Here is a 24,446-nt window from a genome sequence, read left to right on the forward strand (position 1 = left end):
ATCTCGTCTTCTCTTACCCTCATTCGTCCTCTCTCACCCTATCTTCAAAAAATCATAAAAATGAAAAGGTCAAGCCATGTTCAAAAGAAGGTCCTCAAAAATTTAAACTTAGTCTGTACAATGAAAAATAATTACTCGTAATTCCAGAGTTCCAATTTGTTAATATCGAATAATGTATTTGTTTCAAGTAATGGCAGTAGAGTCAAATACAAACCTACGTATATGCAGTTTTTGCTGTTAATTGTACTTGAACGAAAAAAATAATTAAATGATTTAAATATAGCACATTTTAAATCAAGAAACTTATATAATCGAACTCTGTTTAGGAAAAGGTAGAACATTTCATTTGCCTCTGCCTTTACAAGAAACATTGGATAAGGTATGTCCTCCGGAAGATCCTATAAATTTGAATCACGAGTTGCACATTCTCGTTCGAGGTATACCCAAGAAATCTAAAGTGGTTTGGGAAAATTTGGTAGATATTAATAAAATGTATAAGGCTTTACAATGGTTGAAAGAAAATAATCCTCATTACTCAAAAATTCGTCTTCCAGCGTCATCTGATGATCTATTAAAGGATAAGTTGCAGGAAACAGAATATAGGATTGTCGATGAGGAAAGCGACAATGACGAAATAAATGAGGTGGTTGAGGAATTACCAGCATTGAATTTGTACAATGTACAGCAAAACAAAAATAATAATGATCAAACCGTTTTAAAACGTACGGCTTTTCTCACACAAATCACTGAACATTCGGATATTAACGATCAGTATACAATATACCCAATACACGCGAAAAGAATCGATAACGAATCTGCATTGAAGCTTTATCAAATGGTGAAAATTGAAGATTTTCCAATGGATAATCGTTATAAATATCTGGATGTCATGTGTTTCCCTGATTTATATCCTGATGGTGTCAATGGACAACGAGAAGATAGAAACTTTGCATTGCCGGAATATTTATTTATTAGAACACGATTGATGTCGAAACATAGTAGATTCAGGTTGAATCTGCAGTATCTGTTCTTCCTTCTCAATGATGCTAACTACCGACAGTTGAAAAGTGGTATCTATTATACGATGATGGTTACTAACCCACGAGAGAGATACACTGCTGGTAGATACTTGAACGAATTGAAAAGTTACCAATTAGAATCGAATTTAATGAGTATTTTCGCAAAATTGAGAAATAAGGATCAATTTTGGCGACAACCGTCCAATAATGTAAAATGCATGACTTTGCATTACGGTCCAGCGACGTGGTTTTTGACTTTGAGTCCTAGTGAATGGAAATGGTCCGATTTGGGTGAATATTTACGAAATATGAATCCCGATAAAGAGAAGTTAGGCATCAACGAACTAATCGCATACGATCCTGTAAGTACTTCTAGATTCATGTGCATAAAATTCAAAGCCATGATTGATTTTATTTGTTCGTCTGATAATCCTATAGGAAAGGTTATTCATTACTTCTGGCGACTGGAATATCAACGTAGAAGTATGCAGCACATGCATTGTATGATTTGGATAAAAGATGCTCCAGTATTAGGAAAATCGCCGGATGAAGAAGTTGCTACGTTTATTCAAAAATACGTAACGTGTGAAAGATGAAAATGTTTCGCCAACGTTGTACGATACGGTAATAAGTGATCAGAATCATAAACATAACACGTATTGCATGCGTACGAAAAAAACGGAAACTAATATATACAGAAAGTGTCGGTTCGATTTTCCTCGGCCAGTTACTGAGAATTTCGTTTTAAGAGACGTTATCACTTCGATAGTCGGTAGAAAAAATTTACGCAGTAAGAGCAAATTGTACGATCTTCCTCGCAAGGAGTCGGAAAGGTTTATAAATGATTATAATCCGTCTATCAAATTAGCCTGGAAGGGAAATATGGACATACAATTTATTAGAGAAAAATCAGAGTTTTTAAACTCATATTTAACAAAATACACGACAAAGTCGGAAAAATGCAATACAGACTTTGAAGTGATAGATTCGAATAAGTCCTTGGCATCGAAACTGTGGAATTTTGCAATGCGTTCATTAAATAACAGAGAATGCGGTGCTTTAGAAGCTGCGGATACACTATTAGGGAATCCCTTGTACGGTACGGATAATGATACCATGGTCAAATGGATCGATGTTAATGAGGTGAGAAATAGAAAAGTTAAAACATTTAATGAAATTTAAGCTCTTGATGAAAATTCTATGAATATTTACTGTTCGTCACTCATCGATGATTACTATCCAAATAGACCTCAGGAATTAGAATCATTGAATTTGTACGATTTTGCCAGATTCTGGGAAATTACGAAACAGATGTCAAATAATGACGAAGTCAAGTGTTACAAACTGGCATCGGGTTTATTTTTAAAAAAACGAAAAAAGGGTTATTTAATTAACCATTATCGATTTAATATAAAAACTGAGCCCGAAAAATACTTCTACTCGCTGCTTCTTCTGTTCAAACCATGAAGAGATTTGAGTGAACTCAAAGGTACATTCGAGACTTACACGGATGCCTTTAAGAATTCAGAGTCTGTTTTAACGAAGGCAATGAAATATCACGAAAGGCTCGAAGAAATACAGAAAGCTTTTGAGAACGTTGCTGAATTAATCGAGAAGCGCGAAAATGATCTAAAAACAGCAGATAGAGACAAATCCGATGACGATGAACTGGATTGTAATCCGATAGAAGCTGACGACGCGATGAAAGATCTGGAAGATTTTGGTAAGATTGACGACCCGATTGATTTATCGCAAATGATGTCGCAATTGAACAAAGACCAGAAAAGAGTCTTTGATGGAGTATGCCAAGTTTTACAAGATAAGAATCAGATTCTGCGACTGTACGTAAGTGGCGAGGGTGGTACAGGGAAAAGTTTTCTAATTGAAACGATTAAACATTGGATCAGAATAAATTTGGAAAAAACGACTGCCATATCTGCTCCCACGGGTATCGCAGCATTCAATATCGATGGCTTGACAATCCATAGAATGTTTCAACTACCGGTTAGTCATGAATCTACACCAAAATATACGCAATTGTCAGACATGGTCTTGAAAACTTTGAGAGACAAATTAAAGAATGTCGAATTATTTATAATCGAAGGAATTACATGTAACAATGCAATGATGGATTTAGGAACGACTGTATTCAGTGATGGTCAAGCCTATGTAGGTTTGTCACGAGTAAGTAAATTGGAAGGCCTACATTTGATAAATTTCAATCCAGCATCAGTTAAAGCAAACTCGAGAGCCATTGTGGAATATAATCGACTGAGATCTATATTCAAATCTGAACTGCCACAAATCAATCGGTCCGAGAAAAAGGTTGTGAAAATGTACGATCGTCGATGGGCTATCCCTTATATCATTGATGATGTGCAGAATTATGATTGTGAGGAACCAGAAAGTATAGTTACGTGGAAAATATATGGCCTTTGCAATAACGATGCTGTTTCGTGTTACGCTAATGTAATATTACAATGTGCGTTTCATTGCGTACGTATTAGGCAACAAATACTGAAAAATAAAGCATCGAATGCATTGACTGATGCTATCTGCGCGTATGGTGAACGTAAATATTGCAACATTCAAGCGGTTAGAAGATCTGTCGGAAAACGCTTCGAAGAACGAACACAACAAGATGTTTCGGAATTTTTTACGGCTCTAATGTCGACGTATTCCGACATCAATGATGTATTAAAACTCGAATTAAAGCACGTAACATGTTGCTCGAATGTCAAATGTAATTACAATGTAACTAAGCTGGAAAGCAGTAGTTTGTTAATATTACCTATACATTCGACATTAAAAAGGAAAAAAGGTGTCACTCTACAAAGTTTGATTAATGTAGAATTTTCTAAATGGGAAACGATAAACGGCAATTGTAACGAATGTAAGGGCACCGTGTTGAAAAAGAAAACCGTAATCGAATCAACTTTATCCGTCGTAGTAATACAGCTCAATTTATATACTTTTATAAACGGTGCTTCTAAAAAAATTATCAACAATCGAATGACCGCCGTGCCGACGAGTAATATCACGATTAATAAAAAAAAGTACAAGCTAATAAGCGCTATATTTCACGAAGGTGAAGAAATGAATCGTGGTCACTACACGTGTATGTTGAGAGCTGACACAAAATCGGAATGGTATTACTCTAATGATATGGAAGTGTTCAAGAAAAAATGGCCCAAAGGAGCACAAGGGGCATAAACATTGTTCTTAAAACAGATTAAATAATGGCGCTGTATAAAGGCTGCCATAAACGCTACATTAAAACATGCTCTGTTCTAGCGCTGTATAAAAGTTGCCGTAAGCGCCAAAATAAAATATCGGCTGCTCTGGCGCTTTATAAAAGCTGCTGTAAGCGCTGCATTAAAACGAGTGCAATAAGTTTCTAATTTGACCTAGGCTTCATGACATTTCAAAAAGTATCATCAAGAAAAAAATTATCAGACAGAAATATGTATGTCGTGTTAAAATCGGAGAGACGAAGAAAAATATATGGTTGCGTTCTCACGAGAATGGGCGATGGAGGGGCCCATTCTTTATTTTCAATATTCATACAAGAATATAAATTCATTCTGTTGCAATTGAAATAAATGTGCAATGTATCGTTAAAAGTTATTACAATTATACAAACATTTACATATATGATTAAATAAAATATATATGTATACTATAATATAATTATATATTTTATATATGTACATATATACCATATATTTCAATTATTTTGAACTGTATTGCATAAATTGTTACTTATACAAAGTTATGTGATAAGAATCGAAAATACATATATTTGTAATACTTGAATTACTAGAAAGCTGCTCTATATATCTGTACTTTAAAAAGTAAGTGATATCCTAAAAAAATCATAAAAATGAAAAGGTCAGGCCATGTTCAAAAGAAGGTACTCAAAAATTTAAACGATCTAATAATAAATTATCACGAAAAGTAACTGATATGTTATTCAAGGTGCCAGTTCAAAGTGAACATACGTAAAGTGTATATTATCTAAATTTAGTAATAATATATTACCATGAAAAGTAACTGTGATATTTTATTCAAGGTGCAAGTTCACATTGAATATACATACATATAAGTAAAACTGATTACAATTTGATTCTAGAAAATAAGTGCGATATGTTATTCTTAGTGCACAAAATATAATAGTCGTTTATAGAGATTTGATTTGAAATTCATACTAGCCCGTACAATGAAAAATAATTGCTCGTAATGCCAGAGTACCAATTTGTTAATGACTCAGAAAAATAACATGGCGGCCTGCTCTCAAAAAACTTTCGATGGGTAGAATAAATAATTGAAATAAGAGTTGTGAAAATTGTATAAATTAAAAACCTCCAATCTTTCTTTAGTAAAATTTCGAATTTTCGTATCAACTTCCGATTTGTGTTATACCGTATTTTCAGGGAGTAAGTTATTGATCAGAAAACTTTGCCTTGTTGCTCGAAACGGGTGTATATTAATTAAAATTTATAAATGTACAGTTCTCAGGTCAACTACAATAAAGCTATACGCTTAAAAAGTTTACTGATTATTTGTCGTAATATACAATAAAAAATTACATATTAATTATTCAAGATACAAGTGAGAAATAAATATCATTAAAATATACAAAAAAAATTTATCAATTTGACTCTGAAAAGTAAGTGACATGGTTCTCAAAGTGCAAGGTTTCATTTGACAACTTACAATTTTCTTCAGAAACACAGAAGAAAAAGGTATTTGTATATAGTTTTGTATATTCACTTCGTTGTGTGTGTAGAACTTTTAAAAATACGTTGAATCCTTATTCTAATCTAATCTTCTTCTAATGTAATACTTTTCGTATTTCAAATGTTGTAGTAATTATTCTGTAAGAGCTTTGACATTATTTCTAAATAGACATCGAGAAACATCATAGTTTTTTGAGAGCAGGCCGCCATGTTATTTTTCTGAGTCATTAACAAATTGGTACTCTGGCATTACGAGCAATTATTTTTCATTGTACGGGCTAGTATGAATTTCAAATCAAATCTCTATAAACGACTATTATATTTTGTGCACTAAGAATAACATATCGCACTTATTTTCTAGAATCAAATTGTAATCAGTTTTACTTATATGTATGTATATTCAATGTGAACTTGCACCTTGAATAAAATATCACAGTTACTTTTCATGGTAATATATTATTACTAAATTTAGATAATATACACTTTACGTATGTTCACTTTGAACTGGCACCTTGAATAACATATCAGTTACTTTTCGTGATAATTTATTATTAGATCGTTTAAATTTTTTAGTACTTTCTTTTGAACATGGCCTGACCTTTTCATTTTTATGATTTTTTTAGGATTGTCTATTATTTATCGGCGAAGATACAAATATAGATTTGGCCAATGCGGTGGCAATGTGGTTCTCGTCACTTTATTGGATCAGCGGAATAATGATGAATCTAAAATCGATCGTGCAGGGCGCCAAAGCGATTATTTATCCGGAATTTAATGAAGAAATGACGTGTACACTAATTGAAAAATATAAGGTGTGAAAGCTAACAGAGAAAATTGCGATAACCCTATATATGTTTTAAAACTTATTATTTACTTCATTTATAAGAGATTTTTTTCTTGTAAAATCGTAAGAGCTAATATTTTTTAATATCTGTTTTTTTGTGATTTAAAAACAATAATACTGAAGATACATATATCAAAATTATGTGACTTGTTGCTAGATACTTGTATTTTTTTAATAAGCAGTAAATTGTAGGTGGTGTCAGGATAGTTTTAGATGATGTCAGGGCGTAATTCTAATAAGGCTTCTAGTGGATCTTAACAAAGGATCTTTATTAGGTTAAACTGTACTCGAAAGAACACGCACGATGGCTCACACTCTGCGGGGAACTGACCTCTTAACCTTCTCCCTTCTTTCTTACGCAGCGCCGCCAGCGGCAGAGGGGGGGGAGAGGAAACGTAATTCGCCGCTCACGCGTGTATATAAATGAATATCGGTAGAATAATAATTCGCCTACAGTCGGCCAGCCTGACATTGCGACCGTCTCGGTCGTACGTATAGGAACAAAACGTTTTAAGTAAATATATCCAACATATTAAGTAACGCCGGATAAAACAAACATTTCTTATGGACTAAATAAACATACTGATTAGTCATATTTATTTGGATATATATGGTCGCATCGCGTCGGCGGCAATGACGCTATTATAGGGCATTTGAGTGACTTGAAATCCTTCGACATCGGTTATTACATAACGGTCAGAACCTAGCACTCGCTTTACAACGTAAGGCCCTTTATACTTTGGTATGAGTTTTTTATTGGTACCAACAGAAGTGTCCACATTACGGATCATTACGTAGTCGCCCTCTTTATATTGTTTCGCTTCTTTGTGTTTCTTGTTATAATAGCGTTCGTTTTCTTTCTGACTCTTCTGAATTTTTTCAGAGGCAGCTTCTCTTAATAACACTAGATCTCGACTAGTATCAGTATCTAAAACTAGTTTAAGTTTATCGTTAACTTTACCGAGTTGTTCTACGCCAAATAATAGTTTACTGGGGGTTTCCCCCGTTGATCGACATATTATTAAATGCATATTCTATTTGATCTAAAACTTGATCCCATTTGTGTGGTTCGTCACATAACTTCGCAATCATCGGAGTAATGTCGTGGTTGAACTGTTCTATTTGACCATTTGCACGCGGAGTACCAACAGCTACGAGGATATGCTGAGTAGACTCATTATTTATAAATTCAGTAAATTTATCTGATGTAAAGGCTGTTCCGCGATCGCTTACAATGCGTCGAGACTTACTATAAGTTCGATAATAATTTCGCAAATGATTAATTGTCTCATTCGAGGCCGTAGATTTGCACGGATATACTTTCAAAAACTTTGTAAAAGCATCTACTACTGCTAAAATATATTTGTATCCGCGACTGGTTTTTTCAAAGGGACCACAATGGTCGACATGGATCGTTCGAAAGGGTAAGTTCTCTTTCGGTATACTGTGTAACTTGCCTTCTTTCTTTCCACTAGAAGGGGAAAACTCTATACAACGCAGACAATTAGAAATATAGCACTTTACTTTCTCTCTCATTTGTGGGAACCAGTAAACTTGCCTAATGTTAGCAATAACTTTATCGAGGCCGACATGGCCAATGTCATCATGACACGTACGGATTACATTACTTTCCATTGATATCGGTACATAAATAAGAGTTTTTTACTCTTATCTTTACGGTAAACAAGACCGTCTCGCAATTCAAAGAATTTATCCTCAGATTTTTCTAATTTATTTCGAATGTTTACTATATTTACATCCCGATCTTGTTGAATAGATAAAGTTCGGTCGAACGAATTAGCTTCTAATATTAGAATGCTATGACATCGACTCAACGCGTCGACATGATTCATCTGTGTACCGGGTCGATGTACGATTTGATAACAGTATTGCTCTAAAAATAATGCCCAACGATATATTCGCGGATTAACTGTCTGTTTACTTAAAGTAAGGCGAAAACTGTCGCAGTCTGTTATTATCTTAAAAGGGATACCGGCGAGATAGATATGAAACCGTTTAATCGCATAAATTACAGCGAGACACTCCAGCTCAAAACTGTGATACTTGGATTCGACAACTGTTGTCCGTTTACTAAAATAAAATACAGGCCGGAAAATACCATCCTTTTGTCGCTGTAAAAGTATCGCGCCGAAACCACTTGTACTCGCATCGCAGTGCAATTCTGTTTCAAGTGTCGGGGAATAAATCGATAGTATCGGTTGAGAAGATAACAACTGTTTCAATTCTTCGAAGGCCTTGATCTCCTCTGAACCAAATTTAAACACGGCATCTTTCTTGACTAAGTCATATAACGGTTTAGCGACTACTGAAAATTTCGGGATGAAACGACGGAAGTAACTAGCTAAACAAACAAATCGATGCGTCTCTTTTATGTTTCGCGGGATTGGGTAATTAGTTACGGCTTCAACATGTTGCTCACTCGGGCGAATACCATTTTCATTAATTAAATACCCAAGATATACAATTTCCGTTCGAACAAAGAAACATTTATCGAGTCTAAACTGCAACCGGTATCGTCGCGCTATTTCAAATACATCTTTCAAAATATTTAGGTGTTCCTCTATACTTTCAGTCGCTATCAAAATATCATCTAGATATAACAAGATACTACTCTCTCGGATGAGTTTATCAAAGACTTTGTTGACGAATCTCTGGAACACTCGTGGAGCATTAGTCAACCCGAACGGCATTCGTAGGAATTCAAATTGTCCGATAGGCGTCACAAACGAGGTGTATTTTACCGAACACTCAGACATCTTAATATGATAAAATCCGTTCCTTAAGTCGAGACTACTAAAATATTTTTTTCCTTTTAACCGATCAATATGATCATCTATCAACGGTGTGGGAAAATTGTCTTTTACAGTAATCTTATTTATTTCACGGAAGTCGACACACAGTCGTGACTCGCCATTTTTCTTCCGCACGAGAACGATTGGGCTAGCGTAGGGTGAATCACTCTGCCTAATTGTACCTGTTTTCAATAAGTCGTCTAATATTACTTGCAACTTTTCTTTATCGGCATACGTTAAACGCCTAGGCCGGAAGGTAATCGGCTGTTCATTTTTTAATAAAATTTTCATCTCGGTTTCTGGCTCGCTCGCATCCGAATCCCATTTATCAACGTATTCTTTGTTATACAATCTTCGAACGCTTTCGACTACATGCGATTCGACACCGGGATTAATATTCAATTCTTCTCCAACTTTTACAGGATTTTCGAGATATTCTATTTGCATAATCTCGGTATCAAAATTGTTCTCGCTTGTCGACTCGTTTCTCCTAGTAATCTTTACCGTTTTACCTAGTTCGATTTTTATTAACGGATCTCGACAAAAATCGCGACCAAGTAATGCCGCACACGACATTGTTTCGTTCGGTACTACCAGAAAACGTAGCTGAATATTAATTCTTTCGATTTCGACTAATTTCGAAAAGGTGCCTATTACGCGAACAGGGGATTTATTTACTCCACAGAAACAATCGCCGTTAGGAGGTAGCGGTTCGCGCAAACTCGTCGGAACATACTCAGTTTTTATGAGGCTCACTGGGGAGCCGGGATCAACTATCGCGTCTACTGTATATTCACGATCCATATCCCCTTCAAAGGACACCGAAAACTTTAACTGTACACAATACGGATCGCTAACGGGTATCGGTTCGATCAAGTTCACAACGTTCGTCGACTCGGGTTTCGACTCTTTCTCGGGACAGTCTTTTTTCAAGTGGCTGGCTGAACCACATCGATGACAGCCTCCCTTAACTTTCTTCGGGTGTGAACATGCGGATGCCAGATGTCCAACTCCCTGGCAGTTATAACATTTAATTATCTTTCGGCGTGGTGCCAAATCTGCACTCGACGATGCTGGATTTCCTTTAAACGCTGAACTCTCCTTCGTCGACAATTTCCCATCCTTTTGGATTTTTCCTTGATCAATAGGTTTCTTCCATTCGCGATCAGGGAACTTCTTCGGGTGTAGCGTCAATCCTTTAAATGCCTCCAACAAATCCGACTGAGACTCGAACTGCATAATACGTGCTTGATCTCTGAGATTGCGATCAGGTATACCCTCGATGACATAATCGACTACTTCGTCATCTACTATCGGTACCCTATTAGCGAGGATTATTTTATCATGGAAGTAACTCGTGAATGATTCGTCCGTCCGCCATGCTCTCTCTTCGAGCTTCTTGCGTAGGGACAATCTTGATTGACGAAGGTCGAACATTCCCTTCATGGCCGCCAATAGATTTTCTATACCAAGGGTAAGATGATGTGGTTTGGAGTGAAACCACTCGGATGCACGTCCTTTTAATTTAGAGCTTATTAAAATTCTTGTCGCAGCATCATCCAAGGCGTACGACACTCGCAGCAATTGTACCTGCTGTTCCCATTTCCAGAACGTACCCTCACTGCCGTCGAATTCGCTCAACAAGTCGCGAATAGCCCTTACACTTTCGCTCATCGGTGGACCATTACGTCTTCTTCCGCCATCATTCATCTGCGGTGCTCCATGATCTTCGATGTTCTCTCGTCTAACGATATCTAATTCACGTTGAAGAAGAGCTCGTTCTCTTCTAAGTAGTTCATTTTCTCGTCGAATCAAGTCATTCTCAGTCAAAGGACTTTCAACGGATGCGTCGTTACTTACTTGGCTTTCATTGTCCTTGCCCGCGACGGCATCCCTCGATTCATGGCCCGCGTCAATCGGCTGATCGACACCGCGGCTCTGCCGTGACCTCTGTTCATCCAGTGTGGTCCATATCTCCGGGTAATTGGCAGTCAATCGATCTATCAGGTCAGCTTTGTTACCGGTCGCCGGCAATTTCTTCTCGCGGAGAATGTCCTTAATCTCGGCAAGCGTATACGCACTCGGCGGTCTCGCCATTGTTAGCGACACACTGCACTTCCCTTTTCTATACGTCCTAGCACACAGCGACGTGTTAATAAATGTTTAAACCTCAGTCTAAATGTTCGCGACACACGTCGGCACAATTAGCACACAGCAAAGATTCGCGGTACACAGCGCGAATTACCGTCAAAATATTCGCGACACACAGCGCGGAATATTCTGTCCTTTCAGTACGCAGCAAAGATTCGCGGCACACAGCGCGAATAACCGTCAAAATATTCGCGACACAACAGCGCGGAATATTCGGTCTTTCAGCACGCAGCAAAGATTCGCGGCACACAGCGCGAATTACCGTCAAAATATTCGCGACAACACACGCCGGAATATTCTATCTCACAAGGATATCGCGTTACAACGTCGATTCACCGCGCGCGATACGTGGACTCGCTTTCTCTCGTACGCGGCGGAACAATTAGCACGCAGCAAAGATTCGCGGCACACAGCGCGAATTACCGTCAAAATATTCGTGGCACACAGCGCGGAATATTCTGTCTTTTAGCACGCAGCAAAGATTCGCGGCACACAGCGCGAATAACCATCAAAATATTCGTGGCACACAGCGCGGAATATTCTGTCTTTTTGCACGCAGCAAAGATTCGCGGCACACAGCGCGAATAACCGTCAAAATATTCGTGGCACACAGCGCGGAATATCTGTCTTTGCACAGCAAAGATTCGCGGACACCGCGCGATAACCTCAAATATTCGTGACACAGCGCGGAATTCTGTCTTTTGCACGCAGCAAAGATTCGCGGCACACAGCGCGAATAACCGTCAAAATATTCGGGCACACAGCGCGGAATATTCTATCTCAAGGACGCGTCAACGATTCCACCCGCGCGATACACTCGTCAATTTCCGCACACGCGCGGAATATCAATTCACAAGTATCGCGTTACGCGCGATTCACCGCGCGCGATACGTGACTCAATTTCTCTCTACGCGCGGAAACATTAGCACGCAGCAAAGATTCGCGGCACACAGCGCGAATTACCGTCAAAATATTCGGCACACAGCGCGGAATATTCGTCTTTCAGACGTACACGCAACCGCGATCGTGCTGCCCACGCGCGGAAATAACCGTCAAAATATTCGTGGCACACAGCGCGGAATATTCGGTCTTTCAGCACGCAGCAAAGATTCGCGGCACACAGCGCGAATAACCGTCAAAATATTCGTGGCACACAGCGCGGAATATTCTGTCTTTTAGCACGCAGCAAAGATTCGCGGCACACAGCGCGAATAACCTTCAAAATATTCGTGGCACACAGCGCGGAATATTCTGTCTTTTTGCACGCAGCAAAGATTCGCGGCACACAGCGCGAATAACCATCAAAATATTCGTGGCACACAGCGCGGAATATTCTGTCTTTTTGCACGCAGCAAAGATTCGCGGCACACAGCGCGAATAACCGTCAAAATATTCGTGGCACACAGCGCGGAATATTCTGTCTTTTAGCACGCAGCAAAGATTCGCGGCACACAGCGCGAATAACCATCAAAATATTCGTGGCACACAGCGCGGAATATTCTGTCTTTTAGCACGCAGCAAAGATTCGCGGCACACAGCGCGAACAACCATCAAAATATTCGTGGCACACAGCGCGGAATATTCTGTCTTTTTGCACGCAGCAAAGATTCGCGGTACACAGCGCGAACAACCATCAAAATATTCGTGGCACACAGCGCGGAATATTCTGTCTTTTTGCACGCAGCAAAGATTCGCGGCACACAGCGCGAATAACCATCAAAATATTCGTGGCACACAGCGCGGAATATTCTGTCTTTTAGCACGAGCAAAGATTCGCGGCACACAGCGCGAATAATCTTCAAAATATTCGTGGCACACAGCGCGGAATATTCTGTCTTTTAGCACGAGCAAAGATTCGCGGCACACAGCGCGAATAACCTTCAAAATATTCGTGGCACACAGCGCGGAATATTCTGTCTTTTAGCACGAGCAAAGCTTCGCGGCACACAGCGCGAATAACCTTCAAAATATTCGTGGCACACAGCGCGGAATATTCTGTCCCCCTACTCGAGTAACACAAGACACGGTTTTCTCTGCATCGACCACAACACTTGGTCGTACTTTTCAAAGTCCCGTGTATCTCTCGTGCGTGTATTAACCTCACAGATCCTTCGCTAACTTCTTCTTTGATCCCACTTCTGAAGTTGTAGGTGGTGTCAGGATAGTTTTAGATGATGTCAGGGCGTAATTCTAATAAGGCTTCTAGTGGATCTTAACAAAGGATCTTTATTAGGTTAAACTGTACTCGATAGAACACGCACGATGGCTCACACTCTGCGGGGAACTGACCTCTTAACCTTCTCCCTTCTTTCTTACGCAGCGCCGCCAGCGGCAGAGGGGGGGAGAGGAAACGTAATTCGCCGCTCACGCGTGTATATAAATGAATATCGGTAGAATAATAATTCGCCTACAAAATAATAATGTTGCTCTTAGGGATTTACTTTGTTATAAAGTTAATTATTTCTTTTAAGTAAATGTTTTTTCAACGTAATATTCATATAAATTTGCCACTCTTAGAAGAATGCCATTAATTTGCTGCTAGAGTCTATTTATTCGGAGATTTGCATTTGTTATGAGCAATAAATGTTTATCATTACAATAAATCATATGTTAATAATGTACAATAATAGTTTATATAAATTTAAGTTACATATATAATTTTATTGGAAAATATGAATCTTTTTTTCTCATTTTACTATTCAGATAACAGTGATTTTTCTAAGCCCGAGCATGATCAATCGATTTCTTAAAACGGATTATTTAAGAAAGTATTCATTATCAACTTTAAAAATCATAAATAGTGGTGGCGCGGTAATCGATCCAAAAGTTCAAGAAGAAATAAAACATATCTTGCCGCATGTTCAAATGTTGCAAGGTTATGGTAGGTAATATTTTAGTGTAATAAAATGTTATAAATACAAAATTAATATATGTATAAGAAATAACATAATATATAATAAGTGAACAAGAAAGATTTACCGCAAAAATTTGATTATTTATTTTATATTTCTAGGAATGACAGAAGTCTGTGGATTCGTTACATTTCAGCTCCCACATCACAAAGCTGGATCTTGCGGGACTGTAGTCCAGAATGCGAAAATAAAGATCGTAGACCCAGAAACCGGAAAGATTCTTGATCCAAATAATCCAGGAGAATTGTGGATGAAAACGGCAATTATAATGAACGGCTACTACAGAAATCTTGAAGCGACTAAAAACATTATTGATGAAGAAGGTAAAAAAACCTATTTTTCTTTTGCGCCAACGCAACACGTTAATAGTATAATTAAAATAAAATAATTAATAATAAACTTAATGTGTTGATAGATCAATCAAAACTATTGAGCATAAATTATAAAGATGTGAAAAAAATTTAAAAAAAATTTAATTACATAAAATAAACAAATAAATAAACATGACATACAGGTTCAGTAAAAATAATAAACAATTTTGTCTTAATCTCTGACATGTAAATACACTCATAATAACATTTTCACATTTTATCGTTGGAAACCCTTATATAAATTTATCACTAGTAACGCCAATTTATCATTTATTTCGAGCACTTAATCACTTATTTCGAGTACTTAAATTATTGTATATCAATATTTTAAGTGCTCGAAATAAGTTTTTAATTGGAGTTACTAATGATAATTTTCTACAATGGAAAAAGATGGTTATAACTACATAACAGATTATTATAAACTCATTAAGAATAGACACATATGTAAGTAATTTAACATTAATTTTCTAAATCCACAACATTAAAATCATCCTTTCTATTTAGTGGGTTCTTTATATTTTCGAGAACTATGACATTTCTACGCCTTCAAACAATGGAATTAAGAAATATTCTCCACATCTAAGGCTATATTAAGAAATCCATGGGAGAATGTGTTTACATAAATTACAGATACAACTGTCTATTTTAGAGTTTGACATTTATTCCTAATAATTTTATATAATATAGATTTTGTGCAACCGGCGCGCGAAAAGTTGCCCTTTCCGCACATGATGGGATTTTAGAAAGGGCTTCCTTTCCACGCACCGGTCACACAAAATATCGTAGCCAATATGTGCGGGTCATAAATCGGCCGATTGTGCGGATTGTCTCGGCTTCGCCTAGTGCGCCAAACTTCCGCACTCTCGGCCGATTTACGATCCCCCGCACTTGTTAGCTAATATACTATTAATATTGAAGAAGACTGCGTACAGTCAAAACGTCTGTTATCTTTGTAATATCAAATCTTTTATAATGTATTTTGTGCAATTAAAAAAATAATTTTTAAAATTTTTTATATGAACATTCTTATAATTTATGCTCGATAGTTGGCCTTATCAACACATTAAGATTATTATTGTAAATAATACATGAGCGTTATCAAAATAATTTTGGTATAATTAAAATTAATTGATTATTTATACAATATAAATATTTATTTATAAACGTGTATATGTATATAGATCAATCAGTTGAAAGAACCTTTTATAATAAAAACAAAAAAATGTTATTTATTAATTTTTCTTATTTTTATAAATAAAAATATTTTAACTGAAAAAACTATTATGTGTACAAATTGTTGTTTTAATTCCCTAGAAAAATTATATTCAAAATTAAAAATTTATGAAAAATATTAGAAATATATAAGTGAAAAAAACAGAGAAAAAGAAATAAAAGTAAAACAAATTTAATTGAAAAAACTTAGCGCTTTCAACTTCATTAATATATCAGTTAGATTACCAGCACCAAGTTTCTAAAAATGTATCAACATTGATTTGTACAGATAAAAATAACACTATATTTTTAAATAATATTTCTTACAGTAATACAATTTTTCACAACTGACCTCTATACTTAGCACTGTCTATTTAGAGAATTTTCTTTCTTCAAAAAGATAAGTCGGGAAGAAAATATACCATAAAAATTCTATGGCAACTAATTTTTCCGAAAATATGCTTGTACTATGAAAATTTGGTTTCGCGATCATTGCCTCCGCACCGTACCGTCCGTCCCATTTTGTTAATAATTTTACATCCACATGATTGCGCACATTTTCCATCGTCTTGCCGAATACCGCGTTATTCATCAATTTATATAAATTTTTTTCAAAATTGTTTTTCGCTCGTGTTCTAAACTGTGTGTTGAGTTCGATGTATTTTTGAAGCCACGCTGACTGCGTGAATTGTAGTATGCGATATATTTTTGTTATGCGTAGCCCGTGGCGCGTGCACTGCTGCAGATTACGATAGTGTATTACGTAGCGCTTCTTATCGTAAAACGTTGCGAGGAGTTTATACTCCCGCTTGCCGGGCGGCTTATCGCACGTCGGGCAAAACGGTAGGTCAATGTGCGCGTCATGAAGATGCTGTGGATACTTTAAATCTACTTCGAGAACATAGCCTATAGGTGAATCGAACGCGATAGATGATATGTCAAAATTTGATACATCGTCGACCCATCAAAAATCGGCATATGGCAATGGTTGACACATTGCCCATCCGTACAAAATATTTCCATCAAAATACATGAGGTAAGATGAAGGTTTCGATGGGTCATACGATTGCATGTACTTGTTATTTGCCTGTGCGTATCGGCTTGAACATTGACTAACAATAAGCCCGCCGCGTATACCCCGTTCGACAAACATTACCATGTCAATGTTTGTTAATAATTCAAATTTTATATTTGTATGTTTTAACATGGCGTCCCATGTATATCCGGGGAGAGTATAATAATACGCGGGATCGAGTCCGTAACTTTTTATACAACTGTCGCAAAAAATTTCAAATATGTCTGCCAATAACAAGACATCAATTTTTAAATATAAATTGCTATATTCGCCTAGCGTTCGAAGAGAGAATCGGCTCCAGACGGTCTCGGTGTGCGTGTAATTACTCTCGGATACTGTGTCGCCGGTCAGGGAACTGTAAAATGAGTCGCGCGGCGGTAAACGTGTGTCTTGTAATCTGTCCACACAGTCTATGTATTCGTATGGAAAGACGCCCTTCCGTGTCAATAAATTAAACGTATCTGTCAATAAATTTTGATATTCCAAATGTAAAATTTTTAGTTTATCTTTATCCAAAAATGACGCTAATTTGTCAAGACTAGCACTGAGAAACTTATACGAATCGATAAAGCGTAATTTGATATAATTTTTCGCATTGTTGTCTTGTGTCAATCTAACAGTTTTCGAGAATGATATATATTCTTCCTTCGTTATCGGCAGTAATTCGATTTCTCCTTCGAACGCTGTGGCTATGTCTTCGATAATGAAATGCGCGTCGTAGCCGGACAGATTGTGAAAGACTATAGGAATACAAAATGATTCTTTGTAATTTAAGTTACAATTTGAGTGCGCGGGGCCTCTGTACCGCCCGATGAGGTGACAATGATCGCGAACGCGTGTATCGTCTTTGTCAAACGGTTTCTTACAAATGTGACAATGCGTCGCGCTGCGAAATTTTGCCCACTTGTCAGGCGTTAAATTTACCATGGGGACATTGGTTGTTAAAATATTTTTTACGCGGATTGCTAAATTTTTAAGCTGTTCGGCGAACCATGCAACGCAATCGACACTACGGCGGAAATTGTACGCGGATAACGCACTGTCATACGAACACTGTACGTAATACGCGATGCTGAATACTTGATGGTGTTGATAATTTTTGGCATCTTCGGTCTTTGCTAAAACACACTCGAGGTCGGCGTACACCACAAACGGCAGCCGCTTTTTCCTCCTGTAGTTGTCAAAGCTGAGCCATTTGTCCTTGTCGCTCGGCAACCGAATAGCGCAGTCGTTCAGTTTTCCACAATCTTCCGTATGTGCCTGCAATTTATCCGCCGCTCCGAAATAGTGTAAACATCTGTAAAAATAAAAAAGTTAATTAAAATTATTTTAAATATAATTTACGTGTAATAAATATATACTTACCGATCGCATATATATCTTCTACATTTCTTTTTGCTCAGTTGCGAGCTCACGAGGAGAGACAGATTTTTTATACACGCAAAATGCCCGACGCTGTTTTCGTCTTCCACGTACAGCAGATTGACGTGTCTGTCTTTCTTTTTTTCCGAAAGACGTAGCGGGACGATGTTCTCGTTGTCGATAATGTACACGTTTACTGAGATGTCGTTTGCCAGTTCAAATTTTTTAATTTGATTCACAGTCACTGAAAACTCAATGTTTTGGACATTCAGCACTGTGGTGTAATGCGGATAGGAGGATTCCCGATCCACATGTATATCAGCGGGGTACAGAGCGGCTACCACTGACCATGCGAAACACGCATTGTCCGTTGATCTCACATTAACAACCGCTTTCTTTGTCACAATTTTTCGTGGTAATGTGATACGACATCCCGCGCGCATAGGATTGTATTTATTTACATTCACTGTCAAATCTATTATCCGTGACAATACCCAGCCGCTTTAGCGTTCCTGGAACTCTTCTAACAATGCTAGCATGGGTTCGATTACGCGGCGCTTGTACCACTCGCGTACATCAGACGTGCAAAAAAGTTTAAAGTTTCTCGTGTTGATACTTTTATTGGCGCGCTTGTCACCGGACACAAATTCGCCGTTGAAAACAGTGTTCACTTTTACACTAACGTGTCTCTGCAGCACATTCTCCACGTTCTCGACTACAATGTCTGTGGCATTTTCCAAAAATTGACGCGGTTCGATATAGTCTGCGTTAATTACCGCACCGGTCAGTATACGGCTATCGAACGCTGTATCGATTTCGCGCCAAACGCATGTTATTGCCGCCACCACTAAATCCGCCGCCACTAGGTATGGATTCACCGACATACCGTCTCTGCAAGCGCACCTTTGCACCCTCGAGTCGCGCTATTCTCGCCACCAGAGATTGCCTATGTCCAATCGAGAGATGCGGACGCTTGACACGGCTGCGTTCTTCCAGATCTTCGATAAATTCTTCGCACTCTTGCAGCCATCCGAAATATTCGCTCAAGGTGGCGACTTGGCGGGAACGCTCCAACAGGTCGCGCTCAACATTCTTCGCGTTCTCCATTTTTGTAAAAAATTTATTTGTACTGCACAGAAATAACTACTTTAATTGCACACTAAACTTTTTTCTCACAACTATTTTTCCTTGAGGAAAGCATGCGCTCTCGTGGTCACCGTACTATAGCCCGGCAGCGGCATCGGTCCTCATTATATATCCCGATCAACTCTTTGTTCGTCAACGTACGAACGAGAAAAATTTAGATGACGTAGATTTTCGGCGCTTGTTTTGTTTATAAATTTTTGCAGCCGTTGGTTATCGGCGCTAGTATTTCTTCCTAAGATAAACAATAAAGAACCGCCGCTTATTGGGGGAGGTGGAAGGAGAGGTTACCGCGAGGGTGAAATGCAATCCCCCGCGAAAAAACATGTCGCAAGCTGCGAGGTTGCAGGCAGCAACTTGTTCGCCCCGAAACTTTCACCGCTGATATTTCTTAGAAATATACGTATCAACCCGCTTGATTGTCGGCGCTCAAGCCTGGATTAAACGGCAGCCCTTCTTAGAATTTGATTACCCTGAATTTTTTACCTTATCTTATCTTCAGAGAAAGTTTAGATGACAAAACACAACCCCCTTAGTAATAGATATCTGAATGTCGGCGCTCAGCCTGAATCGGCGGCAGCCATTCGCAGAATTTTTACCTTATCATAGGTAATAGATATCGCTGTAATAAATATCTAATTGTCGGCGCTCAGCCTGGATTCAGCGGCAGCTCTTCTTAGAATTTGATTACCCAGAATTTTTTACCTTATCTTATCTTGTTTATGAAAACTTAGATATCGCTGAAATGTTTATCTTATCTTGTAATAGATATTGCTGGAATGTTTATCTTATCTTGTAATAGATATCTCTGGAATGTTTATCTTTTGTTTATAAACATATCAGGTAACATGAGCCCCTTATCAGGTAATATGAGCCCTTTATCAGGTAACCTGAGCTGATAAGATAAGCTTATATAAGACCCCCCGCCCGCGTGACGTCATAACCCCTTGCACCAAAAACCCCCTCGCCCCGCACCCCTCTCAGAAGACCTGGTCCAGAACCCGCTTAGTATTACTACTGTCTCGTGTTCGATTCCCGATTCAGCGACTTTCGGATGTATATTTTTCTCTTGCATTTACTTATTTCCGTAGGGGGGTGAAAGGGTTATTGAAATTAAATCTCAAATATGAGATTATTTCATATTTAAATCTTGGCCGTGACCAAGTAAAATTTGATGCCTTGTGCACAGATACTTAATCCTAACGAAAAATTTAGTTTCGTTAGGATAATACACTATCATCCGCAAGTTGGCTCTTATTGCCTGTCTTATATCTTTAAATTTATAAAAATATAAATATAAAGAATAAGTTTTTCTAAAAAAACAAATTATTATTAAATAAACTATTATAAAAATATCTCATCTAATAATAATTCTAATTATAAAAATTTCCCTTAAAAAATTTAACAAAAATGGAAAAGAAAAATTTGCAGCACATAAAATAAATCACTATATTATCCTTAATAAAGGAAGTAAATTTATTATACTTTTATTAAAAAATATCAATCGACTATGAGTTTGTTTATAATACAAATTCACTATAAAAAATAAGTCAGAAAAACATAGGCCATGATAAATTATCATAATATAGGCTCTAATAAACCCTAATTTTATTAAAGTTATTATAGAACATATTAATATATTTTGTATTACACGTGCAGGCAAAGTGGCACTTTCGGTGTATGTTTTCTATGCGGAAAGCGGCCGATTTCCCCCGCCGCCATCTAGCGGCGACGCGGTGAGTGAATAAGCCGCGTTCAAAGCCATTATCTACGGCTCAGCCGCGTTAAAAGTCATTGTATACGGTTGAAGCCGTAGGAAATGTATTGAACACGGCTATTCCCCCACCGTGCCGCGGCAAGATGGCGGCGTGCGATCGGCCTCCTTGCGCACAGAAAACGCGCAGAAAAAGCCACTTTGCCTGCACTTGTAATACAAAATAGTATGTGTATCACGTGCGGATTGACAATTGTTCACTCGTGTGGGGTGGTTGCACTCGCCTTCGGCTCGTGCGTCCATCTACCGCACTCGTGACCAATTGTCAACTTTCCGCACTTGATACACAATATACTATTGTATTACACGTGCAGGCAAAGTGGAACTTTGTGTGCGTGTTTTCTGTGCGAAAAGCGGCCGATTTCCCACGCCGCCATCTAGCGGCAACGCGGTGAGTAAATAAGCCGCATTCAAAGCCATTGCCTACGGCTGAGCCGCGTTCAAAGTCATTGCCCACGGCTTCAGCCGGTAGACTACCAATCTTTTTATATCAATCTAAACTAAACAAGTTAAAGAAACAATAATTAATCCAACAACACAAATTCTAAAAATAATATAATTAAATTTAACCTTCTTTTGCTAAACATTTCTATAAATCGTACTAAACCATATCTTCCTAATTTTAATAAAATAGCAGCTAAAATCATAGATCCATAAACTGGAGCCTCAACATGTGCTTTAGGTAACCACACATAAAATATAAATATTGGTATTTTAATATAAAATGCTAAAAATAAAATTAAATAATCTCAAAATTCTATAATATAATTTCTTAATATAAATTTAATAAATTTAAATCTAATCTATTATTTAATTTATATAATTTTAAAATATAAACAAATAAAAGTAAAAAAATAAATATTGTATACATAAGTAAATAATATGATGCTCTTAATTGTTCATAATTTTTATATGTATACCCTCAATAAATAATTATAATAAAAGTAGGAATTAACCTTAACTCAAATATTAAATAAAATATAATTAAATTTAATGAAAAAAAAAAAATTATTAAAATAATACATATTATTAAAAATACTAAAAATTTTTCTTTATAATTTGCTTTTTCCCTATCTTTTTGAATTGTTAAAAATATCAATCTTATAATCCATATCCTTAATATTAATAAAAAAAATGAATAAAAATCATATCCAATCACATATCTGTTGGATATGGATGGCGAATCGAATAGCGCGCTTCTTCATGAATATTCGAGGGGGACGCGGCTTATCGATATTAGATCCAAATTCCGCCGAGAGAGGAATAGCGATAGAGCCGGGCTCGAGGATCAGTGAGTAGGAGAGGGCTGTAGGGAGAGTATCCAAGAACCGAGTGGAGCATATCTCGACACTCCGGAGAAATAATCTTTCACGACTCCTAATTAACTGTATCCAAATCCTGTACTAATACTTTCTGTTAAATATATCTTAAATATTAAGCAAAGAGATAACAAAATCTTAAATTAATCCATGAATTATCCTTAAATATAAATTTAAATATAAATATAAATTTTATAAAAAAACTTAAATTATAATAAAATATATTTTTTATTTAAAAAAATTATAAACCCCCTAAATATAATTAAAAAAATAAATTTTATCATATAAATTAATTTTTAATAAATATAAATTTAATTAAAATTTTTTTATATTATATCTATAGTATATCTCATTACCAAAAATTCGAACAATTAATATTAATAGAGATAATACTTAAATTAAAATTTTAATAAAGATTACAATTAGATATTGAAAGACAAGGCTTTTTTTTTTTTGTTACTCTGGGGAAACCTCATGGTACCATCCGCCTCCGGGTAGAGGCGGGGGTTATGTGGGACTCCCTGCCCCACCTGGCCGGCCCGCGCCTCCGCCTGGCCGGTCCGCCGTAGCGGGCCGGAGAGTCGAGATCGGCGAGCCGGAGAGCCGGGACAGGACCTACCGCACTAAAACCCCAGAGGATGTCCTTCACGGGCGTTATACAGGGGGCGGCCAGGATGCTGGTATCCCATGCCGTCTAGCCGCCCCCCCCCCGCTTTATCCCTCCTTGGGAGGGTGCCGCGGAAGGCGACACCCTCCTCCCCGTCATCGTACGGGTTCCTCGCGGTTGCAGCGCAAGGCGACATCGACCTCACGCCGCGCTCTCTCAAAGAGTTTGAGGGGCGGAGCCATGGCTCGAAAACTCCCGCTCGAGCCATCGCCCCTCGCCCCCCCAGTGTCGCAACCCCCGGACCCCCAAGAGGGTGGTCCGGTTCGGCGGTTCACTGAGGGAGCCCTCATCAGGGGGTTCCTCTTAGAAGGAGAGAAACCCCCTTCCGTGGACGGTGTTGCCCTCCCACCGGTGCCCTTTGGCTCCCGGTGAAAGGGCCCCACGCGTCACGTCTCGTCTGTGAGAGGGGGCCAGGCACCCATACGGAAGGACAAGTCCGCCCGCAGGGGATACGTGGCTCCCCCTCCCTAGGTCCCCCCAACTGCGGCCTTCCTCTTTCCCCTAGGGGTCAGAGTTCGCCCGCAGCCAGGGAGGCCCATCCCTCTCGGAGGTTGTGGGGGGGAGGGGGGTACGCCTAGGCGTCCCCACGTCCCCCCCGACACCCTCACCCGGCGTCTGACGACGCCGGGGTTTTACGGGTTCCCCTCCCCTGATCCCCGCCGCCGCCCGTAGCCGCAGCCTTAGCCACGACCACCGACGACGGGGAAGAGGGAGGGAGACCTCCACCCCTAGGCCCCGCAGGGGGTGTCATAAGGCACCCCCGCTCCCCAAGCCTATGTCGGCACCTGGCCGGCCGGAGGAAGTCCACGCAAAGCGGACATCTCGGGCCAGCCAGGCACCCTACCGCCTTGTGGCCAGGGGAGCCGCAGTTATAACAGCGGCTGCCCCTGTCCACCGGCGAGGTGCACCAGCGCCATGTGTGACCAGCACACAAACACCGGTAGTACCTCGCCACCCCCATGACGTTGACGCTGGTCGCCCCACCAGCGCCAACCCCACCCTTCCTCTTCCTTCCTCCCCCTTCACCGCCGCTGTTGGTATCCTC

General features: G+C 38.5%; 2 protein-coding genes across 2 annotated transcripts; one reads left to right on the forward strand and one right to left on the reverse strand.

Annotated features, from left to right (window-relative positions):
• Positions 1–8,451: 8,451 nt before the first annotated feature.
• On the reverse strand, positions 8,452–11,512 carry LOC146721220 (uncharacterized). The gene is made up of 3 exons (XM_085487287.1): positions 9,190–11,512; positions 8,708–8,964; positions 8,452–8,496 (listed from the first exon to the last, which is right to left on the reverse strand). The coding sequence occupies exons 1-3, from the start codon at positions 11,510–11,512 to the stop codon at positions 8,452–8,454; spliced, it is 2,625 nt and encodes an 874-aa protein (XP_085343413.1).
• Positions 11,513–14,006: 2,494 nt separating this feature from the next.
• On the forward strand, positions 14,007–15,518 carry LOC146721221 (uncharacterized). Its single transcript, XM_085487288.1, has 3 exons — positions 14,007–14,447; positions 14,580–14,801; positions 15,499–15,518. The coding sequence occupies exons 1-3, from the start codon at positions 14,297–14,299 to the stop codon at positions 15,516–15,518; spliced, it is 393 nt and encodes a 130-aa protein (XP_085343414.1). The 5' UTR covers positions 14,007–14,296.
• The last annotated feature ends 8,928 nt before the right edge of the window (positions 15,519–24,446 follow it).

The sequence above is a fragment of the Nylanderia fulva genome, unplaced genomic scaffold (assembly GCF_048542155.1).
Source record: "Nylanderia fulva isolate GAGA-0341 unplaced genomic scaffold, ASM4854215v1 Scaffold521, whole genome shotgun sequence".
In the NCBI taxonomy this organism is placed as follows: Eukaryota; Metazoa; Arthropoda; class Insecta; order Hymenoptera; family Formicidae; genus Nylanderia; species Nylanderia fulva.